General features: G+C 46.0%; 1 protein-coding gene across 1 annotated transcript in view; it reads left to right on the top strand.

Annotated features, from left to right (window-relative positions):
* The window catches only part of LOC125288906 (SLIT-ROBO Rho GTPase-activating protein 1-like), a 99,108-nt gene extending 74,519 nt beyond the window's left edge, over window positions 1-24,589 (top strand). The window contains exons 18-24 of the mRNA XM_048235612.1: window positions 2,545-2,685; window positions 6,489-6,568; window positions 8,772-8,949; window positions 11,737-11,836; window positions 13,480-13,483; window positions 14,974-15,110; window positions 23,130-24,589. Of these exons, the coding sequence (XP_048091569.1) occupies window positions 2,545-2,685; window positions 6,489-6,568; window positions 8,772-8,949; window positions 11,737-11,836; window positions 13,480-13,483; window positions 14,974-15,110; window positions 23,130-23,582 (1,093 nt within the window). The 3' untranslated portion in view covers window positions 23,583-24,589. The remainder of the gene's footprint in view (window positions 1-2,544; window positions 2,686-6,488; window positions 6,569-8,771; window positions 8,950-11,736; window positions 11,837-13,479; window positions 13,484-14,973; window positions 15,111-23,129) is intronic.
* The last annotated feature ends 818 nt before the right edge of the window (window positions 24,590-25,407 follow it).

Raw genomic sequence — 25,407 nt, 5'->3', positions numbered from 1 at the left:
GTGTGTGTTGTGTGTGTGAGTGTGTGTTGTGTGTATGAGTGTGTGTTGTGAGTGTGAGTGTGTGAGTGTGTGTTGTGTGTGTGAGTGTGTGTTGTGTGTGAGTCTGTGTGAGTGTGAGTTGTGTGTGAGTGTGTGTGTGTTGTGTGGGTACAAGCGGGGGGTGTGTGTGTTCGTTTTGGGGGGCTGGTTCTGAGGTACTCCCCAGAAAAATTCTAATTTGGTAGATGTGATTTCCTGTATTCTGGTGCATTTGGGATGGTCAGCTGGAGAAGGAGCATTACCTGTTTGAACAGATTCATAGCCTTTTGCTTTTGACTTATAGTGGTAGTGACTTCACACAACTACTTGGGGTTCAGGGTCCCTTGACCTCTTGGGTTGGTGAAATCATTCTGTATGTCTAACATGCAAAAATGTTTGGGGCTCGCTCTAGACTTCTGGCCCCATGTGCTTGTAAGCCAATGTATTAATATAGACGATATTTACACCAACCCTGTCACCTTTTAATCTTAGGGTACTAAAATCACAGATTTATTTGAAACATTCATATTCAAAGTGAAGCTACTAAGGGTGGTTTACTGTGAGTTGGATTGACAAGTAACAAAATACAACATTGTATTGCTGGAAACAAGTACATCAGTTTAATGACTTGTTTTCAACAGATTTGCAGAAGAAATCCATGAAATGTGCATTAAATAAGCAATCTTCAACTACAAAATAAAACCAAAATAGACAAACATTAATAGTAAAAAATAAAATGTCCCAAAAATAGATACTTATTTTGCTTGCTAGTGCATTTACTCAAGCACAACACATGCTGTAAATAATCATGCAAACACACCTGCATCTTGCTTGTGCTAGTGCTACCCCAAGCACAAAACATGCTGTAAATAATCATGCCTCAAACAAAACATGCTGTAAATAATCATGCAAACACACCTGCATCTTGCTAGCTAGTGCTACCTCAAGCACAACACATGCTGTAAATAATCATGCAAACACACCTGCATCTTGCTAGCTAGTGCTACCTCAAGCACAACACATGCTGTAAATAATCATGCAAACACACCTGCATCTTGCTTGCTAGTGCTACCTCAAGCACAACACATGCTGTAAATAATCATGCAAACACACCTGCATCTTGCTAGCTAGCTACCTCAAGCACAACACATGCTGTAAATAATCATGCAAACACACCTGCATCTTGCTAGCTAGTGCTACCTCAAGCACAACACATGCTGTAAATAATCACCTCAAGCACAACACATGCTGTAAATAATCATGCAAACACACCTGCATCTTGCTAGCTAGTGCTACCTCAAGCACAACACATGCTGTAAATAATCATGCAAACACACCTGCATCTTGCTAGCTAGTGCTACCTCAAGCACAAAACATGCTGTAAATAATCATGCAAACACACCTGCATCTTGCTAGCTAGCTACCTCAAGCACAACACATGCTGTAAATAATCATGCAAACACACCTGCATCTTGCTTGCTAGCTACCTCAAGCACAACACATGCTGTAAATAATCATGCAAACACACCTGCATCTTGCTAGCTAGTGCTACCTCAAGCACAACACATGCTGTAAATAATCATGCAAACACACCTGCATCTTGCTAGCTAGTGCTACCTCAAGCACAACACATGCTGTAAATAATCATGCAAACACACCTGCATCTTGCTCGTTTTCTCCTCCTCTGTCATTTTCTTCTTTCTGTTTTTCGCACCAGAGGGATCGTCCTTTTGTGACTTAACATTACCGCGTCTCTTCGATTTTTGAACTTGATGCAGTGTCTGCACGAATTGTCTATGAACCCGAAAGGTGTCTAGTTCTTGACGTGACTCAAGGCTGGCAGACACAGTAGAGGTAGGCAGGCATATTGATCATGGGGGAGAATTGTCTTGTTTTGAATTATTAATTGTTTCATTTATTCATTCATTGATGTCACAATTGTTTATACGATGTTCGTTATTTATTATGTAAAACAAAGAGAAAGAAACTTCGTTGGGGGCAAGCAGCCGCTGGTTAAACATACCTCGGGCGGCCTGCTCTGACCGCGTCGTCGTCGTCGCGTCTCTCGCGTCGTTATGTTGTAATGTAATGTGTATTATTAGTGTGTCTGTGTATGCGTCGCGTGTTTTATGTTTGTAATGTAATAATGCGTGTGAATGATGATGATGATGATGATGATGATAGCGGCGTTAATGCGTGTGTGTGAGATGTCGTGTGTGTTGTGTGTGTGAGTGTGTTGTGTGTGAGGTGTGTTGGTGTTTGTGTGTGCAGTGAGTGTGAGTGTGTGTTGTGTGTGGGTGGGGTGTGTGTGTGTGTGAGTGTGAGTTGTATTTGGAGTGTGTGTTGTGTGTGAGGTGTATTGTAAATATGTATGTATGTATGTAGTGTATATGTATGTATGTGTGTATGTGTGTGTATACTGACCTCTGACCTGACCGCTGGCATGCGCTCTGTACGCCTGTCTCCAGTACAGTGATGAGAACATGATGGGTGAACGTGGCCATCTACTTGACCCGGCAACTCCAGCCTTACGCCAGGCACCTGCAGGACGGGTAGGTACCAGGCCCACGTCGAGGTCATCAAGACCATCGCCGTCCACCACGGAACCTTTCCCCAACCGCCGAGGGCTTCCGGCGAACCACTCAGTGCGCTGGCGTCACAGTACTGGTGAGCTGTGTGTGTGTGTGTGTGTGTGTGTGAGAGAGTGTGTGTGTGTGTGTGTGTGTGTGTGTGAGTGTGTGTGTGTGGTATGAGTGGGTGTGTGTGAGTGAGTGTGTGTGTGTGTGTGTGTGTGTTGTGTGTGTGTGTGTGTGTGTGAGAGTGTGTAGAGTGTGTGTGTGTGTGAGTGTGTGTGTGTGTGTGAGAGTGTGTGAGTGTGTGTGTGGTGTGTCTTGAGAGTGTGTGTGTGTGTGTGTGTGTGAGAGAGAAAGTGTGTGTGTGTGTGAGTGTGAGTGTGTGTGTGTGTTGTGTGTGTGTGTGTGTGTAAGTATGTATGCGTGTGTGTGTAGTATGTATGTGTGTGTGTGTATGTGTGTAGTATATATGTGTGTGTGTGTGTATATGTAAGTATGTGTGTAAGAAATATATATATATGTGTGTAGTGTAGAGTATGTATGTGTGTAAATGTGTGTATGTATGTGTGTGTGTGTATGTATATATGTATGTGTGTATGTGTGAGAGTATGTATGTGTGAGAGGTGTGTGTGTAAGGAGGGTGTGTGTGTGTAAGAGAGTATGTGTGTGTGTGTGAGAAACGTGAGAGGTGTGTGAGTGTGTGTGTTTGTGTGTGTGTGAGAGAGTGTGTGTGTGTGTGACAGTGTGTGAGTGTGAGGTGTGTGTGTGAGTGTGAGAGGTGTGTGTGAGTATGGGAGGTGTGTGTGAGAGTGAGGATGTGTGTGTGTGAGAGAGAGAGTGGGGATGTGTGTGTGTGAGAGAGAGAGAGTGTGTGTGTGTGTTTGTGTGTGTGTGTGTGTGTGTGTGTATGTGTGTGTGTGTGTGTGAGAGAGTGAGAGAGTATTAGAGATTTCTCCAGGTAAGAATTATTTAGATTAGACTATTTAAGATTCAGATTCTTTAAGGACTTGTTTGTGTTTATCTCTGGATAGGACTGTCCATGTGTGTATATGCAGTGTGTAGTTGTGTCCATGTGTGTATATGCAGTGTGTGAAGGTATATGCAGTGGCATGCAGTGTGTAGCTAGTCCATGTATGTATATGCAGTGTGTAGTTGTGTCCATGTGTGTATATGCAGTGTGTAGTTGTGTCCATGTGTGTATATGCAGTGTGTATATGCAGTGTGTAGTTGTGTCCATGTATGTATATGCAGTGTGTAGTTGTGTATGCAGTGTGTATATGCAGTGTGTAGTTGTGTCCATGTGTATATGCAGTGTGTAGTTGTGTCCATGTGTGTATATGCAGTGTGTAGTTGTGTCCATGTGTGTATATGCAGTGTATATGCAGTGTAGTTGTGTCCATGTATGTAATATGCAGGAAGGGATATGCAGGTGTATATGCAGTGTGTAGTTGTGTCCATGTGTGTATATGCAGTGTGTATATGCAGTGTGTAGTTGTGTCCATGTGTGTATATGCAGTGTGTAGTTGTGTCCATGTGTGTGTTAAGCAGTGTATATGCAGTGTAGTTGTGTCCATGTGTGTAAATGCAGTGTGTAGTTGTGTATATGCAGTGTGTAGTTGTGTCCATGTATGTATATGCAGTGTGTAGTTGTGTCCATGTGTGTATATGCAGTGTGTATATGCAGTGTGTAGTTGTGTCCATGTGTGTATATGCAGTGTGTAGTTGTGTCCATGTGTGTATATGCAGTGTGTATATGCAGTGTGTAGTTGTGTCCATGTGTGTGTGTATGCAGTGAAGTTAACCATGTGTGTATGCAGTGGCGCAGTGTGTAGTTGTGTCCATGTGTGTATATGCAGTGTGTAGTTGTGTCCATGTGTGTATATGCAGTGTGTAGTTGTGTCCATGTGTGTATATGCAGTGTGTATATGCAGTGTGTAGTTGTGTCCATGTGTGTATATGCTGCAGGTGTAGTTGTGTATGCAGTGTATATGCAGTGTGTAGTTGTGTCCATGTGTATGGTGTGTAGTTGTGTCCATGTGTGAAGGCGCAGGAAGTTGTGTCCATGTGTGTATATGCAGTGTGTATATGCAGTGTGTAGTTGTGTCCATGTGTGTAAATGCAGTGTGTAGTTGTGTATATGCAGTGTGTAGTTGTGTCCATGTGTGTATGTTATGTGTATATGCAGGTGTCAGTCCATGTGTGTAGGCGTGCAGTGTGTAGTTGTGTCCATGTGTGTATATGCAGTGTGTATATGCAGTGTGTAGTTGTGTCCATGTGTATATGGTGTGTATATGCAGTGCAGAAGTTGTGTCCATGTGTTATGGTGTAGCTGTCCATGTGTGTATATGCAGTGTATATGCAGTGAAGTTGTGTCCATGTGTATATGCAGTGTGTAGTTGTGTCCATGTGTGTATATGCAGTGTGTATATGCAGTGTGTAGTTGTGTCCATGTGTGTATATGCAGTGTGTAGTTGTGTCCATGTGTGTATATGCAGTGTGTAGTTGTGTCCATGTGTGTATATGCAGTGTGTATATGCAGTGTGAAGCAGTCTATGTGTGTATATGCAGTGTAGTTGTGTCCATGTGTGTATATGCAGTGTATATGCAGGTGTAGTTGTGTCCATGTGTGTATACAGTGTGTGGTGTGTATATGCAGTACTGTATATACAGTGTGTGAATTGTGTCCATGTATGTATATATGCAGTGTGAATTGTGTCCATGTGTATATGCAGTGTGTAATTGTGTCCATGTATATGCAGTGTGTATGTAAGTGTAGTTGTGTCCATGTATGTATATGCAGTGTGTAGTTGTGTATATGCAGTGTGTATATGCAGTGTGTAGTTGTGTCCATGTGTGTATATGCAGTGTGTAGTTGTGTCCATGTGTGTATATGCAGTGTGTAGTTGTGTCCATGTGTGTATATGCAGTGTGTAGTTGTGTCCATGTGTATATACAGTGTGTATATACAGTGTGTAGTTGTGTCCATGTGTGTATATACAGTGTGTAATTGTGTCCATGTGTATATACAGTGTGTATATACAGTGTGTTGTGTCATGTGTGTATATACAGTGTGTAGTTATGTCATGTGTGTATATACAGTGAATTGTGTCCATGTGTATATACAGTGTGTATATACAGTGTGTGGTGTGTCCATGTATATACAGTGTAGTTGTGTCCATGTGTATATGCAGTGTGTAGTTGTGTCCATGTGTGTATATGCAGTGTGTATATGCAGTGTGTAGTTGTGTCCATGTGTGTATATGCAGTGTGTAGTTGTGTCCATGTGTGTATATGCAGTGTGTATATGCAGTGTGTAGTTGTGTCCATGTGTGTATATGCAGTGTGTAGTTGTGTCCATGTGTGTATATGCAGTGTGTAGTTGTGTCCATGTGTGTATATGCAGTGTGTAGTTGTTAAGAGCACAAGTCAGTGCATGTTAATAATCTTTTGCTTGCGAGCGTTCTCACTGTTAAACACTCTGTCACTCTCTCTCTCTCATTCTCCCTCTCTCTCTCTCATCCCTCTCTCCCTTTCTCATCCCTCTCTCCCTTTCTCATCCCCCTCTCCCTTTCTCATCCCTCTCTCCCTTTTCCCTCTCTCCCTCTCACTCTCTCTTTCTCATCCCCTCTCTCTCTCCCTCTCTCTCCCCCAATCTCTCATCCTCCTCTCTCTCTCTCATCCCTCTCTCCCTTTCTCATCCCTCTCTCCCTCTCTCTTTCATCCCCCCTCTCTTTCTCATCCTTCCTCTCTCTCTCTCATCCCCCCCTCTCTTTAGCCCCTCTCTTTCTCATCCCTCCTCTCTCTCTCTCTCTCTCTCTCTCTCTCTCTCTCTCTCATCCCCCCCTCTCTTTCTCATCCCCCCTCTTTCTCTCTCTCTCTCTCATCCCTCTCTCCTAGTGAGAGTCCGTACAGTGAGTCTGGAGCTCTGGAGGAAGGAGAGCAAGATGGAGGCACTGAAACACAAACTAGTGAGGATGGTATGTGTGTGTGTGTGTGTGTGTGTGTGAGTAGTGCGTGCGTGCGTGCGTGAGTGTGTGTGTGTGTTTGTGTGTGCGCGTGTGTAGTGTGTGTGTGTATACATGCTTAGTACACTTCTGTTTGTACCTTTATGCATTCTTTTGGTTGCTATGTTCCTCTGTGTTCCTCCTTACATAATGCCACGCTTATATGCGGCTCATATGCAGCAGGTATATATATCTATGTCTGGCGCTCATGTACATGTAGGTATATATATATCTATAATGTACGCGCTCGTGTACATGTAGGTATATATATCTATAATGTACGCGCTCATGTACATGTAGGTATATATATATCTATAATGTACGCGCTCGTGTACATGTAGGTGTACGCGCTCATGTACACGTAGGTATATATATATATCTATAATGTATGCGCTGATGTACATGTAGGTATATATATCTATAATGTACACGCTCATGTACACGTAGGTGTATATATATATATATATATAATGTAATAAGCTCATGTACCGCGTGGTATATATATATGTCATAATGTACGCTATGTACGTGCTCATGTACACATGCTAGATAGATAGATAGATAGATAGATAGATAGATAGATGAATAGATACTTTATTGATCCTCAAGGGGAAATTCAAGTGCTGCACACTAATATTAGTAAACATGTGTCACTGTGATGAACAGATGCTGGGAAACAAGCCTCTGTGATTACTGTGAATTCTGAAGAGCCAACTGTGATATTTAGATATGCCTATTCCCCAGCCAACTGTGATATTTAGATATGCCTATCTGAAAGTTAGCTTTGTCTCATAGCCGCTAACTTCTTAATTACAGTTCTGCCTTAGTCTGCTACTCATGGTGTTATTGGTTCATATTCATAATATCATCCATAAGCTGTGAAATTCATTCTTGTGATTATTAGGCTTACCTGTTGCTAGGCAACGCCTCTGCTTGGGTTCCGAGGCAGTGTCTGCATTAGTGCATGTGTGCCGTACGTCTGAGATGATTGACAGAGCAATTTAGTATTAATATGGAGGATTACTGTTATTATATCTCTCTCTGTGACTCTCTGTTTTGTCTCTCTCTCTCCCTCTGTTCTCTCTCTATTCATCTGTCTGTTCATCTCTCTCTCTCTCCCTCTGTTCATCTGTTTCTGTTCATCTGTCTGCTTTCTCTCTATTCATCTGTCTGTTCATCCTCCTCTCACCCTCATTAGCTCCTCTCTCTCTCTCTCTGTTCATCTCTCTCTCTCCTCTGTTCATCTCTCTCTCCTCTGTTCATCTCTCTCTCTCTCTCCCTCTGTTCATCTCTCTCTCTCCCCTCTGTTCATCTCTCTCTCTCTCCCTCTGTTCATCTCTCTCTCCCTCTGTTCATCTCTCTCCCTCCCTCTGTTCTCTCTCTATTCATCTGTCTGTTCATCTCTCTCTCTCTCCCTCTGTTCATCTCTCTCTCTCCCTCTGTTCATCTCTCTCTCTCTCCCTCTGTTCATCTCTCTCTCTCTCCTCTGTTCATCTCTCTCTCCCCTCTGTTCATCTGTCTCTCTCTCTCTCTCCCTCTGTTCATCTCTCTCTCTCTCTCCTCTGTTCATCCCTCTCTCTCTCTCCTCTGTTCATCCCTCTCTCTCTCTGTTCATCTCTCTCTTCCTCTGTTCATCTCTCTCTCTCCCTCTGTTCATCTCTCTCTCTCTCCCTCTGTTCATCTCTCTCTCTCCCTCTGTTCATCTCTCTCTCCCTCTGTTCATCTCTCTCTCCTCGTTCATCCTCTCTCTCTCTCTCCCTCTGTTCATCTCTCTCTCCCTCTGTTCAATCTCTCTCTCCCTCTGTTCATCTCTCTCTCTCTCCCTCTGTTCATCTCTCTCTCTCCTCTGTTCATCCTCTCTCTCTCTCTGTTCATCTCTCTCTCTCTCCCTCTGTTCATCTCTCTCTCCCTCTGTTCATCTCTCTCTCCCTCTGTTCATCTCTCTCTCTCTGTTCATCTCTCTCTCCCTCTGTTCATCTCTCTCTCTCTCCCTCTGTTCATCCCTCTCTCTCTCTCTCCTTTTATTTACGGCTCCTCCCTCCTTTCTCTCTTTATTGTTTTTTTGATTTTTATCTCTCAAATTGTACATGTCTTGCCCCTCCCCATTTTCCATCTCTCTCTCTCTCTCTCTCTCTCTCTCTCTCTCTCTCTCTCCTCCTCTTGTTCCTTTCTTCAGAGGCTGAGCCCCTGGAGGCCGTAGCCAAGTTTGACTACGCTGGGCGCTCGGCGCGAGAGCTGTCATTCAAGAAAGGGGCGTGTCTTCAGCTGTTCCAGCGTGCATCAGACGACTGGTGGGAGGGGCGTCATAACGGCAGCACTGGCCTCATCCCCCACCAGTACATCATATTAAAGAGGTACGCACACACGCACACACACACACAGCACTGGCCTCATCCCCCACCAGTACATCATATTAAAGTGCGCACACACGCTACACACCTGCAGCCCTTGCGCACACACACACACGCACACACACACGCGCCTCATCCCCACCAGTACATCATATTAAAGAGATGCAGCATGCACTTTACACACACACCTGCAGCCTGCAACACACGCACACACACACAGCACTGGCCTCATCCCCCACCAGTACATCATATTAAAGAGGTGCGCACACACACACCTTGCACTTGCGCCTTGCGCTTCTGCTACACACACACACACACCACACTTTTGCGCTTGCTGCAGCACTTTGCAGCGCACCCTTTTACACGCACACACACACAGCACTGTCATCCCCACAGTACATCATATTAAAGAGTGCTTTTACACACATAGCACGCCTGCGCATGCACGCTACACACACACACACACACACACACACACACACACTGCCTTGCTTTGCGCTGCCTTTCCAGCACACACACACACACACACCTGCCCTTATGCGCCGCGCTGCCCTTGCCGCCTTGCCCCTTGCACGCCGCTGCTGCGCCGCCGCGCCGCATGCGCCGCCGCGCCTTGCATGCGCACACACACACACACACACACACGCGGCGCACACGCACACACACCGCCGCCGCCTTTGCAGCGCACACCGCACACACACACACACAGCGCATATATTTACAGTGTCATATTAAAGGTGCACACACCTGCAGCGCACACGCACACACACACGCCTTTGCAACGCTTTTACTACGCTGCGCACCACGCCTACACAGCACTGGCTCATCCCCCACCAGTACATCCCATAGCCAAAAGTGCGCGCACACGCACACACCTGCCTTACCTTTTGCGCACACACACACGCTGCCTTTGCGCGCACACATACACACAGCACTGGCCTCATCACTACAGTACATCCTTATTAAGGGTACCGCACACACCTGCGGCGCGGCGCTACGCCTGCGCCTGCGCCGCGCCCTTTGCGCAGCCATGCACACACACACACACACACGCGCACGTACACACCGCTTTTGGCTTTACACACACGCGCTGGCTGTACACAGTACATCATAATGACAAAGTGCTTTACACACACCACGCCATGCGCACACACACACACACACACACACCGCTTTTACACACACACCACGCACACGCCGCGCTTTACGCACACACGCACACACACGCTTGCGCTTACGGCACCTGCGCGCACACACACAGGACTGTGCCTCATCCCCTACCAGTACATCGCCAGCTAAAGAGAATTACTTTTACACTTTTGCCTTTTACCTTTGCACACACACTTGCATGCGCCGCGCTTTTTACAGCACTGGCCTCATCCCCCACCAGTACATCATATTAAAGAGGTGCTTTTGCGCACACACACCTGCGCACACACTGCGCGCACACACACACGCAACGCCAGCCTCATCCCCACCAGTACATCATATTAAAGAGAGTGCGGCGCTTTCGCGCACACACACACACACACGCACACAGCACTGGCCTCATCCCCCACCAGTACATCATATTAAGGGGTGCACCGCTTGCATGCGCACACATGCGCGCTGCGCACACACACACACACACACACACACACACGATGCACACACACATGAATCCAGGACATCATACTAAAGGAAATACGTATGCCCCATGCATACTGCTTTTATCACTGGGACCCATGCATACTGTACACATCACTGCTGCAGGACCATGCATACTGTACACACATCACACTGCAGGACCCAGATGAAATATGCCCATGCATACCACACACATCACACTCAGGACCGCCATACTGTACATCACACTACAGGACCCAGATGAAATATGCCATGCATACTACACACACATCACACTGCAGGACCCAGATGAAATATGCCCATACATGCTACACATCACCTGCAGGTTGGTGATATGCCCATGCATACTGTACACACATCACACTGCAGGACCCAGATGAAATATGCCCATGCATACTGTACACACATCACACTGCAGGACCCAGATGAAATATGCCCATGCATACTATTTTGTCGCACTGCAGGACCCATGCATACTGTACACATCACACTGCAGGACCCACATGCGCTGTACACACATCACTGCAGGACCCAGATGAAATATGCCCATGCATACTGCACACACATCACACTGCAGGACCCAGATGAAATATGCCCATGCATACTGCACACACATCACACTGCAGGACCCAGATGAAATATGCCCATGCATACTGTACACACATCGCACTGCAGGACCCATGCATACTGTACACACATCACACTGCAGGACCCATGCATACTGCACACATCACTGCAGGACCCAGATGAAATATGCCCATGCATACTGCACACACATCACACTGCAGGACCCAGATGAAATATGCCCATGCATACTGCACACACATCACACTGCAGGACCCAGATGGTATGCCATGCATGCACATGCACACATCACACTGCAGGACCCAGATGAAATATGCCCATGCACCACTGTACATCACACTGCAGGACCCAGATGAAATATGCCCATGCATACTGTACATCACACTGCAGGACCCAGATGAAATATGCCCATGCATTCTGTACATCACACTGCAGGACCCATGCATACTGTACACACATCGCACTGCAGGGACTAGAACCAGGACAGGCGCTTACTCAGAGATATGAATGGTGACTGATCAGACAAATGATCATAACAAGCTAATGATGTGTGTGTGTGTGTGTGTTTCCCCGCGCCAGCGATGGTGACAGTGTGAAGGTGAAAGCTAGCAGCCCTTCTGAGAGCAACAGAAGCCTGAGCTCACCCGACGAGGCGGAAGCTGAATTCCTTCATCAGCAGGTGTGTGTGTGCCGTGTGTGTGTGTGTGTGGTGGGTGTGTGTGTGGTGTGCGTAGTGTGTGTGTGTATGTGTGTGTGTTTGTGTCGTGTGTGTGTGTGTGTGGTGTGTGTGTGTGTGTGTGTTGTGTGTCGTGTGTGTGTGTGTGTGTGTGCTGTGTGTGTCGTGTGTGTGTGTGTGTGTGTGTGTGCTGTGTGTGTTGTGTGTCATGTGTGTGTGTGTGCCGTGTGTGTGTGTGTGTGTGTGTGTGTGTGTGTGGTGTGTGTGTGTGTGTGTGTGTGGCCGTGTGTGTGTGCTGTGTGTGTGTGTGCTGTGTGGTGTTTGTGGTGTGTGTGTGTGTGTGTGTGTGTGTGTGTGTGTGTGTGTGTGTGTGCCGTGTGTGTGTGTGTGCTGTGTGTGTCGTGTGTGCTGTGTGTGCCGTGTGTGTGTGTGTGTGTGTGTGCTGTGTGTGTCGTGTGCTGTGTGTGTGTGCGGGCGTGTGTGTGTGTGTGTGTGTGTGTCGTGTGTGCTGTGTGTGTGTGTGTGGTGTGTGTGTGTGTGTGCCGTGTGTGTGTGTGTGTGTGGTGTGTGTGCTGGCCAGCAACAGTAACCGGTATTGTGCTGTGTGTCGTGTGTGCTGTGTGTGTGTGCTGTGTATGTCGTGTGTGGTGTGTGTGTGTGTGTGTGTGCGTGCGCGTGTGTGTGTGTGTGTATGTGTGTGTGTATGTGTGTGTGTGTGTGCTGTGTGTGTCGTGTGTGCTGTGTGTGTCGTGTGTGTGTGTGTGTGTAATAAATGTGTGTGTGTGCTGTGTGTGTGTGTATCGTGTGTGTGTGTGTGTGTGTGTGTGTGTGTGCTGTGTGTGTGTGTGTGTGTGTGTGTGTGTGTGTGTGTGCTGTGTGTCGTGTGCTGTGTGTCGTGTGTGTGTGTGTGTGTGTGGTAATATTGACAATGACCAATGTGTGTATAATAATGTGTGTGTGTGTGCTGTGTGTGTCGTGTGTGCTGTGTGTGTGTGTGTGTGTGTGTCGTGTGTGCTGTGTGTGTGTGTGTGTGTGCTGTGTGTGTCGTGTGTGCTGTGTGTGTGGTGTGTGTGGTGTGTGCCGTGTGTGTGTGTGCGTGTGTGTGGTGTGTGTGTGTGTGTGTCGTGCTGTGTGTGTGTGTGTATTATTATTATTATTATTATTGGTGTGTGTGTGTGTGTGTGTGTGTGTATTATTATTATTATTATTATTATTATTATTATTATTATTATTATTATTATTATTATTATTATTATTATTATTATTATTATTATTATTATTATTATTATTATTATTATTATTATTATTATTATTATTATTATTATTATTATTATTGGTGTGTGTGTGCTATGTGTGTGTGTGGTGTGTGTGTGTGTGTGGTGTATGTGTGTGTGTGTTGGTGTGTGTGTGTGTGTGCTGTGTGTGTCGTGTGTGCTGTGTGTGTCGTGTGTGCTGTGTGTGTCGTGTGTGTGTGTGTGTGTGTCGTGTGCTGTGTGTGTCGTGTGCTGTGTGTGTGTGTGTGTGTGTGTCGTGTGTGCTGTGTGTGTCGTGTGTGTGTGTGTGTGGTGTGTGTGTGTGCTGCGTGTGCCGTGTGTGTCGCGTGTGTCTTGTGTGTCTGTGTGACTGTGTCTGTGTGCGTGTGACAGCATGGTAGAATATGAGTGTTCATGCTATTACTTGTACATCCTTAAAAGGGTTATAGGTTGGATTCAAGTTGTCTTGAACACGCCAATACATCCACAATGCCACTCTTCCATAGCCTGGAATATCCAGACGCTGGTAATCTAGAAAGATTAAGGGTCTGGCCACGGACAATGTAATGGCCCAACTCGAGGGGCGGCAACAAGCATACATTTGAAAATCTCACTGCACGCAATTGGATAACACTAGACCAATTTATTCTGAATGATTTTGGACTTTGACACAATCGGATAACTTTTCGACCAATGTGGCCACTGTCTCCAGCGTTACAGCGCTGTCTTCCTCAGTTTAGCTGGTTCCCGGAATGTTGGGGTAAAAGTAGCGTGCATCATTGCTCTTTGCCAGAGTGTTGTGCTCTCGCAAGAACACTGGATTTCCAGTGTAACTCTTCCATTGACTTCTATGTGTTTGATACAGCGCCTCTTGAGGTACAATGTAGTATTACAGCTGAGCTATTTTGGCGTTCATTAAAATGGTGGTTTCTTCACATTATTTTGCAATTTTTTGGTCACTTTTAAAAGTTTTAGCTTCTAAATCCTAGACATAGCACATCTAACAAAATATAATGTATCATTGGTGTGTGTGTGTGTGTGTGTGTGTGTGTGTGTGTGTGTGTGCATGCGTGTGCGTGCGTGTGCGTGCGTGAGCGTGTGTGTGTGTGCGTGCGTGTGTGTGTGTGTGTATGCGTGTGTGTGTGTGTGTGTGTGGTGTGTGTGTGTGCGTGCGTGTGTGTGTGTGTGTGTGTGCGTGCGGCGTGTGTGTGTGTGTGTGTGTGTATGTGTGTGTATGCGTGCTGGCGTGTGTGTGTGTGTGTGTGTATGCGTGTGTGTGTGTGTGTGTGCGTGTGCCTGGTGTGTGTGTGTGTATGCGTGTGTGCGTGTGTGTGTGTGCGTGTGTGTGTGGTGTGTGTGTGTGTGTACGTGCGCGTGTGTGTTTGTGTGCGTGTGCGCGCGTGTGTGAGTGCGTGTGTGTGTGTGCATGCGTGTGCGTGCGATGTCGCGTCGCGTGGCGTGTGTGTGTGTGTCGTCTTGGCAGCGTGTGAGTGTGTGTGTGTGTGTGTATTATGCGTGTGTATGCGTGTCAGCCTTGTAGCGTGTGGTAATATGGCGGCAATACCTGGGAAGTGTGTGTGTGTATGCGTGTATTATTGTGTGGGTATGTGTGTATGCGTGTGTGCGTGTGTGTGTGCGTGTGTGCGTGTGTGTGTGTGTGTGTGTGTGTGTGTGTGACCTTCTCTCACTGCAGGCACGGAAGCATACCCCTGAGGCCTCCTGCGTACGTGCGCCCGGTAAAAGCCTGAGTGACAGCCTGCCATGTATGACTCCGTGCTGGGCGCCTTCGCCACCGATCACCGTGACGGTCACCGGTCACTTCAGCCCTCGCGAGCTGCTCCGCGGCATCACACACTCCCGCGCCCAGGCGGCTGGCACCTGCCGCAGTCGCCAGCTCACACACCTCCACCACGGGGACCAGCGCCATGGTGACGAGACATGAGTCACTGCGCCGTGACCGGGAGAGCCCGCCCACACCCTCCCAGGGCCGCGCCCGCACGCTGAACCCACACACCTTGGCACAGGTGAGGGACCTCACACACACACACACACACACACACACCTTAGCACAGGTGAAGGACTCGCACGCACATACACACACATACCAGGGTGTCCGCAGGGTTGTAAAAGGTAGTAAATGAAATTGACCGTTCACAAACCCCCATGTCGAGCGCAGATGAGCCAATGGCAGTCAGTAGCTCCGTGCAGGCAGACATGGCCCGTCAACTTCACCTTCACGGCTCCATAGAAATGTATTGGGAGCCTTGATTTGTCGGTTTTATGGGATTTTTATAGTGATATGGATTTGAAAACAGAGCTAGTGGCCGGAGCTGGCGGTGCCTATATCCTGCTCCTGGCTCAGGTGGCTGTTCACTTTCGGCCGCTCCTCGCTCAGGTGGCTGTTCACTTTCGGCGGCTCCTCGCTCAAATTCCCCGTCCAGGCAGCTCGCTCAATTCCCGCTCCCACTTCAAAATCCTCGGCTCTGGTGAAATGGCTCCGCGCTCCTCCAATTTAAAGGAGGGAGAAATAATCTACAAGCGGTGTCACCTTAGAAAACTTAAATCTCAAAGAACTAAGAAAGCGACAATGTCACTCATATAACATGTATTGTAAAAGATAGCCTAATGCAATACCGACAGTGCAATGCATTCTGGGATACGGGGGAGAACTCTGGGGGTTGTTTGTGTGTGTTAATGTCTTTTCACTGTTTTAATGTCCGTGTTTTAGTGTGCGTGTTACCCTTTTAGGTCTTCCTCGTGTGTGATCCTTTTTTGTGTGGGGTCTGTATGTGTAGTGTGTGTGTGTGCGTTTGATCTGCCTAGAGTGTGCGCTTTTTTCGTGGCCTGCGTCCCTGCTCCTGTTTCTGAATGCTAGGCACTGAACGCGGCCTCTGCACCTAGTTGCAGCAACAAATCCGTTACATCACTATGACAAGTGTCCTTATTTTGAAATGTAACGTCTTAGTTTCATTATGAAGGCGTGAGTTCGGGCGTGATGTGGATTTGGGCTTCAGACTCGTGGTGTGGCGGCGCCCGGGCGAGGTAAGGCTGTTGGCGGAACAAATGGCCCGCTCGGTCTCTGAATTAAAAAGCGGTCCGCGCTCCAACAAAATTCCATCCGCTCCTCGCTCGCTCTGTCTGTTTGAAAAGGACAGTCAAATGACATGTGGGATTAACACAACACCGATACAGAAAAATGCCTTTCAATCTTGATTATGTTTTCTGTAATTATGTTCAATTAGATTAAATTTCTCGTCCCCAGATCTCCACTATTTTAAAGCAAAAGGGTTACTCCTTAGCAAACCATAACTACACAGTGCTCCACCACATCTGTGGATTAAAGCCACACAGTCAACTCAATGTAAGTAAGATAAATAAGGATGTTAGTTGTTTCAGCTTTGCCAGCATTGCATATAAAATGATTATCACAGGAGACTTGTAGATAACTAACATTAGCATAGTTAGCTAACGCTGCTAATGCGGGCTAACCGTCCGATCGAGAAGCATGGGGCTGTGCCACTGATCTTTATAGATCAGTGGGCTGTGCACAATGGTGTAACATTTATTCACCATATAATAATAAAGTTGGAAGTGGCTCTGCAATGTAGGCTATGTTTCCGTTTTAGCACCATGTTCCTTTGTGACCTTGGCCCAGTCCTAACATGCATGCAAGTCTATCTAGCACAGCTCGCGTTAATATTAATATCAGTGAATCACACTCGCCTCCCATTTAATTTTGTCACCCCAACAACACTAGATATGAGTTTTATACATGTGTTTCCATGTCATACTTCAGTCTTTCATCGGATTGTAAATGATTGTAAATGAATTTAGGTCCGTGGCTCTCTAAAAGAGCCTCGATCTTGTGCTGTAACTTTTACAGAGTCTTCTCTTAACAGCTACTGTACCATTGAATTTCTAGACAACTCCGTTCTGAGTTTGACGGGCGTAGTAACAATAACTAGGGGGCGTGGCTTTTGCGAACGGTCAATTAGCTCAATTTAAGGCCATTTAAAAGTATTAAAAAGTAATAAACGTCTTCTGATGAGGTATTACATTTTCGAACCACTAACTATGAGGTTTTCCATTTGTGTTAAGTGCAGGCCTATCTCCTAAAATTCGCGTGAATTTGTTTATATTATATTAATTATATGTGCAAGTAGGACCTATAAGTATAAGTATATATACTTTTTTGATCCAAAAATTTCCAAAGGGAAATTTGGTCTCTGCATTTCACCCAATCAGTGAATTAGTGAAACACAAACAGCACACAGTGAACACACAGTGAGGTGAAGCACACACTAATCCCGGCACAGTGAGCTGCCTGCTACAATGGCGGCGTTCGGGGAGCAGTGAGGGGTTAGGTGCCTTGCTCAAGGGCACTTCAGCCGCAGCCCACGTCAGTGTGTGTTAGCGGTAAAAACTTTTAGCATCCCCTCAAACTCTATGCTCAAACTGGATATACGGCTGGCTTTCTGCCAAACTTGTTGCCAAAAGTTTTCTAGGCTACTATTGACGAAGTCATGGGAAAATGTAATTTTTCGGACATGGGGTTAGAGGACTCGAGATTCAAAGACTGGCTTAGGCTAGTTGGCAACAGCCAAGAGGCTTATTGCCACGTCTGTAAAAAGACAATAAATGTCCCCTGAGGGAGTGATGGGAGTGAATGCCGTCAGGTCACATATGAAGTCTACTAGCCAGCAAACAAGAATGTGCGGACGTAGTCAGAGATGGACGAGTCAACTGCCTGGCTCAGTGGCTCATCGGCCACGTAGGGCTACTGTCTCTCCACATAAATATGCGTCATTGAAGCTATCAGTATGTCTACGCTACCAGCTGTCATTGTCATCCAAAAAAGTAGGCTAATCATTTGCGCCGTCACGTTTTCAATAGACCTCTCCGGAATAAGTCCCGCCTCCGAAACATCCATTGTTGGTGCCGTTAAAGTAGAAATATATCAGTAAGAAGCACTAAGCCAGTGGTCTCCAAACTTTTTCTTGAGGGCCAGCTCACTATGCCTGGCACTAAGAGAGGGCCAGAGACTCGGAGTATATCAGTAACCATAAATAGCTTAGTGCTGTGAACAACAACAATCTACCTTAGTTGAATATTCCATTACATTTAATCATAGGCTACTGCAATTGAATACCATTGTTAGCTGTGTTTATATTGCCATCATGTAAAATGTAGCTCAAATGAAATGAAATGAAATGAATACTAATAAAAAGACTTTAGCATTCCCAAAAGTATTAGCAGGGAGTCCCAAAAGTATATCTTATTTAAAATGAACTCTGAACTCTTTGCATACACAGCTCAAGTTGTGAACAAGCAATATCCTACAAATAATTTAAAGTTCTCAAACTATGAGAGTTTTATGAAGTGCTGGCAAAAACATCTGGAATGACCACCATTCTAACTTCACTCACCTGATGATTTGTGAATTGTGAATTTGGATGAACGTTTGACCGAGTGAATAAAAAATAGAAATAGTTATCCCAGGAAGTCCCAGAAATATGACTTGAATAGAAGTTAGTTAGTTATTAACAATGAATTGATAAACTTTTAGAATACTTTGAGCACTGATGCAGTCAGCATAGGCCTCTTACATTGTTTGCAGGTAGGCCTACGATTCATTCCGTTTTCGATGGCAAACGCAAAACAGCGCCAAAACAACCACCAGTGGACAAAAAGAGTATTACATGTGTACTGTTAAGACTCGCCATAGAGAATGAATGGGGGAAATTACGGAGGTTATAGTTTGATGATGTCGTACTCCCGTGCGGGCCAGATGCTATATCCCACGGACATGTTTTGGGGGGCCACCCAGAATGAGGTGGCGGGCCGTAGTTTGGGGAGCACTGCAGCTTCAGCCTCTGATTCCTAGTCTGCTTATCATTATCTGTTTTTCGTGAAAAAAAACAAAATCTCGTCTCGTCATGTCTTTAGTGTCTTTGTTGGTGATTTCTTTCTTTTTCAAATATCTCAATAACAGCCAACAAACTCTCAGCACAGTCAAACCAAAGTTAAGTCATGTTGAAAAGAGGCTGAACCTTGCAAACGATTTACTTTTATAGACCACTGAAATCAGCGTGAATCACACGTGAAAATGACCATCACGTTAGGTTGTGACTGGTTGGTTGTGAGCGAGATCTAACGCCCTCCTCCGCCCGCGTACATCGGAACTAGCTCCCGGTTAGCATTAACAATCGTTTACTACTTAAACAACACCGACAATCAAAAAATCCAGTGGAAACTAGATGGCAGAAGTGTGTAGGCCAATCTGCCCACCAGCTTTTTCTACTTTGTCACCTACAGAGTTTGACAGGTACGATTTTTCGAAACGCCATGTTATTTCCCATAGACATTCGACAACCGGAAGTTGGGTGGATCCGGATGTTTCGGAGGCGGGACTTATTCCGGTGAGGTCTATGACACAGGCTGTAAGAGCAGCAGACATAGCCTAAACTAGGCCTACATACAGTATCACAATAACCCATTTTCAAATTAAAAGTCCCCATAAAGACATAAGGCCTTTTTATTCAAACAAATATATAATGAAATGAAAGGGAAAAAACAAGAATATAACATGTAAACATTATGCACATGTTCTAAGGGGTTATAAGGGGTTATAAGGGCTGCCCTGACATGTTCTAAGGGGTTATAAGGGCTGCCCTGACATGTTATAAGGGGTTATAAGGGCTGCCTTGACATGTTCTAAGGGCTGCCTTGACATGTTCTAAGGGGTTATAAGGGGTTATAAGGGCTGCCTTGACATGTTACAAGGGGTTATAAGGGCTGCCTTGACATGTTACAAGGGGTTATAAGGGCTGCCTTGACATGTTCTAAGGGGTTATAAGGGCTGCCTTGACATGTTCTAAGGGGTTATAAGGGCTGCCTTGACATGTTATAAGGGCTGCCTTGACATGTTCTAAGGGGTTATAAGGGCTGCCTTGACATGTTATAAGGGGTTATAAGGGCTGCCTTGACATGTTCTAAGGGGTTATAAGGGGTTATAAGGGCTGCCCTGACATGTTCTAAGGGGTTATAAGGGCTGCCCTGACATGTTATAAGGGTTATAAAGGGCTGCCTTGACATGTTCTAAGGGCTGCCTTGACATGTTCTAAGGGTTATAAGGGGTTATAAGGGCTGCCTTGACATGTTACAAAGGGGTTATAAGGGCTGCCTTGACATGTTACAAGGGTTATAAGGGCTGCCTTGACATGTTCTAAGGGTTATAAGGGCTGCCTTGACATGTTATAAGGGCTGCCTTGACATGTTCTAAGGGGTTATAAGGGCTGCCTTGACATGTTATAAGGGGTTATAAGGGCTGCCTTGACATGTTCTAAGGGGTTATAAGGGCTGCCTTGACATGTTCTAAGGGGTTATAAGGGCTGCCTTGACATGTTCTAAGGGGTTATAAGGGCTGCCTTGACATGTTATAAGGGCTGCCTTGACATGTTCTAAGGGGTTATAAGGGCTGCCTTGACATGTTATAAGGGGTTATAAGGGCTGCCTTGACATGTTATAAGGGGTTATAAGGGCTGCCTTGACATGTTATAAGGGGTTATAAGGGCTGCCTTGACATGTTCTAAGGGCTGCCTTGACATGTTCTAAGGGGTTATAAGGGCTGCCTTGACATGTTCTAAGGGGTTATAAGGGCTGCCTTGACATGTTATAAGGGGTTATAAGGGCTGCCTTGACATGTTATAAGGGGTTATAAGGGCTGCCTTGACATGTTCTAAGGGGTTATAAGGGGTTATAAGGGCTGCCTTGACATGTTCTAGGGGTTATAAGAACTGCCTTGACATGTTATAAGGGGTTATAAGGGCTGCCTTGACATGTTATAAGGGGTTATAAGGGCTGCCTTGACATGTTCTAAGGGGTTATAAGGGCTGCCTTGACATGTTCTAAGGGGTTATAAGGGCTGCCTTGACATGTTCTAAGGGGTTATAAGGGCTGCCTTGACATGTTCTAAGGGCTGCCTTGACATGTTCTAAGGGGTTATAAGGGGTTATAAGGGCTGCCTTGACATGTTACAAGGGGTTATAAGGGCTGCCTTGACATGTTACAAGGGGTTATAAGGGCTGCCTTGACATGTTCTAAGGGGTTATAAGGGGTTATAAGGGCTGCCTTGACATGTTATAAGGGCTGCCTTGACATGTTCTAAGGGTTATAAGGGCTGCCTTGACATGTTCTAGGGGTTATAAGGGCTGCCTTGACATGTTATAAGGGGTTATAAGGGCTGCCTTGACATGTTCTAGGGCTGCCTTGACATGTTCTAAGGGGTTATAAGGGCTGCCTTGACATGTTATAAGGGGTTATAAGGGCTGCCTTGACATGTTATAAGGGGTTATAAGGGCTGCCTTGACATGTTCTAAGGGCTGCCTTGACATGTTCTAAGGGGTTATAAGGGCTGCCTTGACATGTTATAAGGGGTTATAAGGGCTGCCTTGACATGTTATAAGGGGTTATAAGGGCTGCCTTGACATGTTCTAAGGGGTTATAAGGGGTTATAAGGGCTGCCTTGACATGTTCTAAGGGGTTATAAGGGCTGCCTTGACATGTTCTAAGGGGTTATAAGGGCTGCCTTGACATGTTATAAGGGGTTATAAGGGCTGCCTTGACATGTTCTAAGGGGTTATAAGGGCTGCCTTGACATGTTATAAGGGGTTATAAGGGCTGCCTTGACATGTTCTAAGGGGTTATAAGGGCTGCCTTGACATGTTATAAGGGGTTATAAGGGCTGCCTTGACATGTTCTAAGGGGTTATAAGGGCTGCCTTGACATGTTCTAAGGGGTTATAAGGGCTGCCTTGACTACAGAATAGAGGTTAAACATAGGCCTGACAGTGTTGCTTTGTTTAGACTATAATATTTAACATTTTCTACCCTCAGTAAATGTCATGTTAAGGTTAGTTTAACAGGTGTGACCTTTACATTATTCAAAGCTTGCTCAGGAGCTATAGGTTTACCCCATTGATGTATGTGATGAGATCAAAGTCCCAATAGACTTGCTTAAAATTAGTTGAATATAACAACATGTGTAGGTATAGGCTGTATTGTAATATACTATCAATATATTATAATGTCATATATTTTAAATCAATTTATCAATTAGTTTCCACAAAATTCCCCAGAAGTCATCATTTAAGGGGTTATTTTTCAAAATTTTCATCACAGGGAGCATGCAGGCCCAAAAGTATTTTATCACATGGGGCCCACATTCTCCAGCAGCACCCAATTAATAATTAGTATTTTTGTAAAATGTGACCACCTATTTTTGAATGTGATGCCTTGACTGGCAAAGTATATGAGACAGCAAGAGTGTGTGTGTACTGCGTATGGTCGTGGGCCTTTTTAGAAGAAAGTCCAGTAAACCTTTTCTGATTTTCATTTGTCATTTTGTCTTGATTGAGAGAGAATGATAGTGAAAAGAGCGTGTAGTGCTGGGGAAGTGGTGTGTGCTCTTCCTGCACATAACAATGAAATAACTTTTTATCTTGAGTTAGGATTAAAATAACAAATAATTGTGTATAGGCCAGTGTTTTTATTGAAGCAAAAAAGGAACAAAGTATCCAGTAACTGTAATAATAGATACTTGATTTGAATTCTAAACATTGCTACACTCTTACTCAGAAAGTTAAATATCAAAATGACAGTAATCCGTTACTTTATAATTAGTTACCCCCAATACTGAATTTCGAAAGGTTGCCGCTAGTTGCAGCTCAAAGTCGTGTTGGTATTAAAAAATATTGTGAAGGTATTAAAAAAGGTATTAAATTCAACTTAAGAATTTCTGCATACGCGCACACACACACACACACACATACGCACACGCGCACACACACACACACACACACACACGCACACACACATACATGCACACACGCACACACACACAAACATGCGCACACACACACGCACACACATGCACACACAATGCGTTGGGCAGGAAAGTGAGTGTAGTAACATTTCTCTTCTCTCTCCCGCTCCTCTCCCATCACTCTCTCTTTCCCTCCCTCCTCCCTCTCTCTCTGTGTGTAGGAGATTGAGGAGACGGTGGCAGCTGCCTTGAGTGGGCTGCGTGTGTTGGAGCGGGGTCAGTTGGAGCGGGGTCAGTCGGGTCAGTGTGGAGGTGGCGGAGGAGGGAGCAGCGTGTGTGGTGTTAAGCCGGACCTGGTACTGGACACACTGGAGACGGTGAAGAACGGGGCCCCGATGGGCCCCACAGGCTCCACCCCCTCCAGCCTGTCCAGCCCGTCTGATTCGCCGAGCCCCATGAGCCCGCTGGGCTCCTCCCTCCCACCGCTGCCTGGCCCCGCCTCCCGCCCCCCCGAGCCGCCCGTCACATTTGAGCCGGTCACCTTCAGCCCCGTGGGCGCCGCCTGCCCCCCCGCGCTGCGGCCTAAGCCGCCCCTCATGCCCAAGAGCCACACGCCCTCGCAGCAGCCCTCGCCCACGCTGCACCTCCCCCCCGATAAGTCCGGAACCATGTGAGCGGAACCGGACCACGCTGGACCGGAGTGGACCGGCACGGAACCGGACCGGCACGGAGGAGGACTGAGACGGAGATGAAGTCCAGGCTGGGCTCCTGACCAGGATTCATGTACAAAAGATGACTGTAGGGCTGGGTAGCTGATTGGTCAAAAGATGACTGTAGGGCTGGGTAGCTGATTGGTCAAAAGATGACTGTAGGGCTGGGTAGCTGATTGGTCAAAAGATGACTGTAGGGCTGGGTAGCTGATTGGTTGGATAGATTTAACCAGTGAAAAATGTCAGTGTGCTTTTTTTAGGCGGGTGTGCAGTCCCTCAGTGTGTGTGTGTAGCCGTGCTTGTGTTGTTGTGGTTGTGTTTCAGAAACACACACATACACACACACACTGGCCAGCACACACTGAGGGATCCATGTACAGGACTAGCGCCCAGTGGTCTCTAGGTGTTGGAAATGTAGTCTTTTAGTGGAGTGTGTTTCGTGTTGTGAGTCTTAGGGCCTTACTGCCACCGAGAGATCAAAACTGCTCCTCCAGGGTTTCTTTTGATTGGATGAGCAAGCTGCTGTGTTGCCATGGTTTTGTTTGATTGGCTGGAAAAGCTGCTATATTCCCGTTGTTTTTGTTTGATTGGCTGGAAGAAGCTGCTATATTTCTCATGGTTGCATTTGATTGGATGGAAGAAGCTGCTATATTCTCATGGGGATGTTTTAATTGGCTGATGATAGGAAGTGAAGTTGGTGTTTGATTGGTGACAGGGTTTAGCTAACAGGAACAGAGTGCTGATAGGAACTGTAGTCAGTAAGCTTTATTCAAAGCCACCTGGTGCATACCCATGGCCTCTTTGAGTGCCAGACACTGAATGTATTTCTCCTGAATGTTTTTTTTAGTATTATTTCACACGGATTCACACATAGCCTTCATTACCGTGGAGACGCCTTGGTGACCGTAGTAATGTTGCTGCCGGGGTCCTTATTACCTTAGCAAACCCCCACACACACACACACACACACACACATGCATATACACACACACACACACACACACACACACACACACACACACACATGCATATACACACACACACACACAAACACAAATTACAAGTACAAGTTCCTTCACAGTTTTGGACACACTGCCTTGTTGATGAGGCCCAAATCTGCAGCCTGAGGACTCATTGGGCGTGCTGCTGTTGCATCATGGGACATTCAGACTCTGGGGCTTCCATCGCCGATGGCAACCATGACCTGCTGGTGCAGCTCTCTCTGAGGACCAATGGCAATCGCTGTTTTGACCAATATGCCATTTTGACCCATGTCCTTCCAGTGTGTGTGTGTGTGTGTGTGTGTGAGAGAGAGAGAGAGAGGAGCGCAAGGAATGTGTTGACTTGTTTTCAGACCTACCCATGAGAACATTCCTTCACTTTATGTCCACTGTTTGTGTGTGTCAGTGTGTGTGTGTTTGTTTGGAAAAAGAGGGTCTGTATATATGCACTTGCTGCTGCTGTGTGAGTGTGTGTAGAAATGTATGTGAGAGTCTTCTCTCATGCTAAGACATCTACCTAAGCTATTCTCAGCTAGTCTCAGTTTGAAAAATGTAACATAAGTGTGTTAATTAGCAGAACCAATCTGAGGAGTACAACTCTATATATGTGTGTGTGTGCGTGTGTATGAGAGAGAGAGTGAGATTGAGAGAGAGAGAGAGTGTGCGCGTATGAGAGATTGAGAGAGAGAGAGTGTGCGTATGAGAGAGAGAGAGAAAGAGAGAGAGAGAGAGAGTGTGTGTGTGGGTATTCAAGTGATACACTACACTTATGTGTGTGTGTGTGTGTG

The sequence above is a fragment of the Alosa alosa genome, chromosome 23, assembly GCF_017589495.1.
Source record: "Alosa alosa isolate M-15738 ecotype Scorff River chromosome 23, AALO_Geno_1.1, whole genome shotgun sequence".
NCBI lineage: Eukaryota > Metazoa > Chordata > Actinopteri > Clupeiformes > Clupeidae > Alosa > Alosa alosa.
This window is presented reverse-complemented; position numbering and strand designations above follow the sequence as displayed.